A 4,286-nucleotide genomic window follows, 5' to 3' on the forward strand; every position below is an offset into this window, starting at 1 on the left:
AAGAATACCCGAGCAAAGAATCAAACAATTCGTTCAGTTAAAATTCGTTCTAGTTTCGTTAATCAGGATATCATATCAGACTCAAAGAACAATCATCCTCGTATCGATCAAGGTATCCTCTGGAACCTATTTCCTATTCCTACCGAATCTTATCTGCTGAAACATTTGACATAACGCGTGGACGTACCGTTTAGCACTGGCAAATCTGACCAACGAACCATCCTAACTACCTTTTCTAAATCAGCATTCACGAAATCTCTTGAATATTGAACGTAAGAACTTAACCATATTCTGCGTATTTAGAGAGCGATCGTAACATAATAACGTTATTAAAACTTTTGTTACGTCTAAAGTAAAAACGTAAAAAGTTTTACACCCACCCCCCCTGCTGCCTTCGACCCGGTGAAAGCCTGGGTGGGCAGTGCTCGTGGCCAATCGTCTTCTGGGAGCTCTGCATTGGGCTCTGCACCTGAAGATGCAAGAGTAAAGCTAGGGGCGAGGAAGACCCTGCAACAGGTCCTCGAATAGTGCGAGGGGACGGGACCCCGATACTTAAACCGATAGAAGAACCAAAAGACCGCAGCCTTAAAACTGCAAGCAAACAAGAAGGACAGAGCAAACACAGTTCCCTAAACATAGTGAACATCGAGACTCGCTACCTAAGGGAAAAGACGGTGTCGCTGGACAGCACCAGCTCACCCTCTGCACAGGAAGAAGCTGACGCTGATGCAGAGGCCTACCACAGGGACCTAAACTCAAGCACCGAACTAATGGAAAACGGGAAAAGAGCAAAGCTGACCCAGAACAGCAGAGACACCAACAGTAAGAAGAAAAACCAAAGCGAAAACTGCAGTGGATATGAAGATTTAGACGATGATGAAGCTGCCAGGAGAGCCAGAATGGAATATAGAATCGCAAGAGCAGAAGATATTAGGCGACAACAACAGGAGGAAGAGGAAAAGAGAAGAACCAGAGAAGCAAAAAAGATGCAAGAGTGCAAGGTGGCGAAGCATCAAAAGAAGCAAGACCAAATGTATCTGGATCTGGCTGAGCTCAAACCGCCCTCAGAACTCATCAAGGAAGGACTAGACAAAATTAGGGAGGTTAGCCAGAAACCGGGCAACCTGAAAGGCACCTACATCAAAATGCTCAAGGATGCGGCAGCCGGAATAGAAAAAGCCGTTACCAGGTTAACAGCTCAGCGGCCAGAACCGAAAGCTGCCACGATAGAAAAACTTGAGAGAGACAACTCTAAACTCTGCAAGGAAATTAAGAGTCTGAGGAGGGACATCGCGCAGATGAAGGCAGAGGCGGCGGCTCAATCACAGCCACTGCCTCCACCGCAGAAGCCAAACCAGCCACACCCGCCGCAGCCTCTAACACTGCAAAAAACACAGCAGCTGCAGAAGTTGCAGCAAGGCAACCCCAGTGATATGACCACTCAGGCAATCCCAGAGGGTTTCCTTATGCAACTACAAACGATGATACGAACACAGATTGAAACTACAATGGAGGCTAGATTCCACGCATTTGAAGAGAAACACCGGAATACTCTCCTCGCGCAGAGAATCCCTCCACGAAGCGTAATCCTAGTGGACATGCCAGGCACACCCAAAAAGGAAATTAATAATAACAATTCCAAGACTAACGGGAAAATTACGGAGCAACTGATGAGCGGCCCAAGAGAATCTAAACCCAGCACACCGCAAGGAATAAAGCAAGTATGGACTGTAGTCAGTGGTAAAAGAAAAGATAAGAAGAAAAGAAATGATAGCAAGGATGGAAAAAATACTGTCACTGAACAAAGTGGGCAGCCGCATCAGCAACAACGAGAACCAAAAAGTGGTACTAGGACAACTCTGAAGCCTCCATCTGTTACGTCCTATGCGTGAGCGACCGTATGCGGGAGCATCAGGGAGCTAGCATGGGTGTTGAGATCAAAGATCACGTAAAAGGTATTGGGTTCTTGCCACTTTAAGGTGCTAAAGCACGCCTATTTGCGTTTATGTCACTTGGTCGATGGTTAAGATGAGGATCACAAGCAGGTACTAAATATATTGATTTGGTAAACTCACTCGTTCTACGGGAGTTTAGTTGAAGCTACTGGTAAAGGGTTTATCAGGATTGAGGAGCTAATAGGTTCAGGTCTCGAAATTAAGAGAAAAAGGTATAGTTTAACTAAATATAATAAAACAATGGGTTAAAATACATATAGCAGTTGCAGTAAGAAGAGAGAATGTGTTAATCTGCTAACATAGCGAGATTCTAATACAATGGATGTGTGATCGTCAGCATTGTCAGGATTATCTTGGTGGTGAGGTGGGTGCGAAGGTGACGGGTAGGAGTTCTGCTGTGCGCGGTATTCGCGGTACTATGGTGAAAATGCTCTTTAGGCACCTCAATTCTGAGTATCCTGTTCAGCATTGCTGCCCGTGCCGTTCTTATTCTTTGATTGCAGTGATCTCTCTCTCTCTCTCTATTCATCCACCTGCAATGTCACAATGTTGGTGTGATTTCTGAAAATGTGTGAAAGTATGAAATGTCGTGTACAGTATAATATAATATGATGATATCCCTTAATTAATATATATATATAGGTAAACTACGATTTACAATAATTAACGCATGTTCGCTGAGGATCGGTTACATCTATCGTGGTCTTTGACCGTTGCTAGTGGGGTTCTGAGGGGGTGCTGAAGGGGGGGGCAATGGGGTTGCGTTGCGTCGGACGTAACACATCTACCTCGGCTGTCGTCCTTACAATTACTGAAGAAGGAAAGGCAAAAGGCATGACATATGCAAAGATACTTGACGAGGCCAAGTCAGAGGTAAGCCTAGAAGGCATGGGCATAAGCAGCATGAAGATTGAATCAACGATCACATCTGCAAGGAAGCTTCTCATCAGAGGATCTGACAGCAAAACCAATGCGGGAAAGCTAGCAGAGGCCCTGAGAAAACAATTGGATGAAACTGTGGTAAAAATTGCCAGACCGGAAAAGCGCGCAGTACTTAGAATAGTCGGGCTAGACGATACGGCAAATATATTGAACATCAAAAGCTCAGTGGCCAAAGCTGGGGGCTGCACAGCCGAAGCAGTCAACATCGGAACTATTATTAGAATACGTCGAAGACTGGGTATGACAACCGTGAGCTGCCCAATCACAGCCGCAGCGAAAATAGTGAAAGAAGGGCGATTAACTGTAGGCTGGGCAGAAACTAAAGTTACCCTACTAAAGGCAAGACCTATTAAATGCTATAAATGTAGAATAAACGGGCATGTCGCAGCCAACTGCGAGTCAGGGGCTGACCGCAGCGGTGAATGCTACCGGTGTGGTAAAAATGGGCATAAGCTAAACGACTGCTCAGCGGAACCCCACTGTAACATGTGCGGTGAAGCCGGCGAACCCGCCAACCACACCATGGGCAGCACGGCAACATGCCTGGCCACTTTAGAAGGAAACAGGGACAAAGGAAAGAAGTCCATACACGCCAACAAAAGACTTGGACGGCAAAGAACAAAGAGCACGGAGACAAACCAAACTCCCATAATTACTACTATCACGCACCAGAGCGAAGAAGCGAAGTTATAGAGGTGGCAATGCAAAGCTGCGAACACGCACCTGAAATAACCAAGGGAAATGGAGGATCCCTCTCTGAAACTGCATAGAAATTGCCCTCAAATTTATCCAAGCCAACACCGCACGCTCCAGATATTCGCAGGACTTACTGGCGCAAACGGTGAGAGAGAAATCCGTGCACATTGCAATAGTCTCGGAACCATACTTTGGGCCTAATACCGAAGAATGGGTTAATGACGCGGGCAGACTAGTCAGCGTATACGCCAACTATGCTCTGGGTACGCCTACAATCTACCCTGTGTCAAAGGGAGTGGGCTGGGTTGCGGCAAAGCTGAGGAAAATAATAATAATTGCTACCTACTTCTCTCCCAATAAACCGCTTGAAGAATTTGAGAGATTTCTTAATGAGGTAGGCGCGGTGATGGAGAGACACCGTGGGACCCGAATGATCGTCGCCGGTGATCTCAATGCCAAATCAAGTGCATGGGGCTCAAGTGTGACGGACCCGCAGGGCAAGGAACTGTATAACTGGTCTAACGAAAATGGACTAGAAATACTGAATAAAGGCTCAACTGCCACATGTGTAAGAAATAATGGATCGTCCATTGTAGACATCAGCATGGCAACGCTGGACATCGCACCAATGGTATTATACTGGGCAGTGCTAAAGGACACGGTAACCTTATCCGACCACAAATACATCGAATA

At 46.1% G+C, this 4,286-nt stretch overlaps 1 protein-coding gene across 1 annotated transcript; it reads left to right on the forward strand.

The window, feature by feature from the left end:
* The first annotated feature begins 770 nt into the window (after window positions 1-770).
* Window positions 771-1,892, forward strand: LOC112494667 (pinin-like). The gene has a single exon (XM_025087328.1). It carries the CDS (start codon window positions 771-773, stop codon window positions 1,890-1,892), a length of 1,122 nt encoding a protein of 373 aa, XP_024943096.1.
* The last annotated feature ends 2,394 nt before the right edge of the window (window positions 1,893-4,286 follow it).

Source organism: Cephus cinctus, unplaced genomic scaffold, assembly GCF_000341935.2.
Source record: "Cephus cinctus unplaced genomic scaffold, Ccin1 Ccin1_scaffold0691, whole genome shotgun sequence".
NCBI classification, from domain to species: Eukaryota; Metazoa; Arthropoda; class Insecta; order Hymenoptera; family Cephidae; genus Cephus; species Cephus cinctus.

Excerpts from the sequence above, each read along its gene's own strand:
- LOC112494667 (XM_025087328.1), top strand. The coding sequence starts at position 771 with ATGGAAAACGGGAAAAGAGCAAAGCTGACCCAGAACAGCAGAGACACC.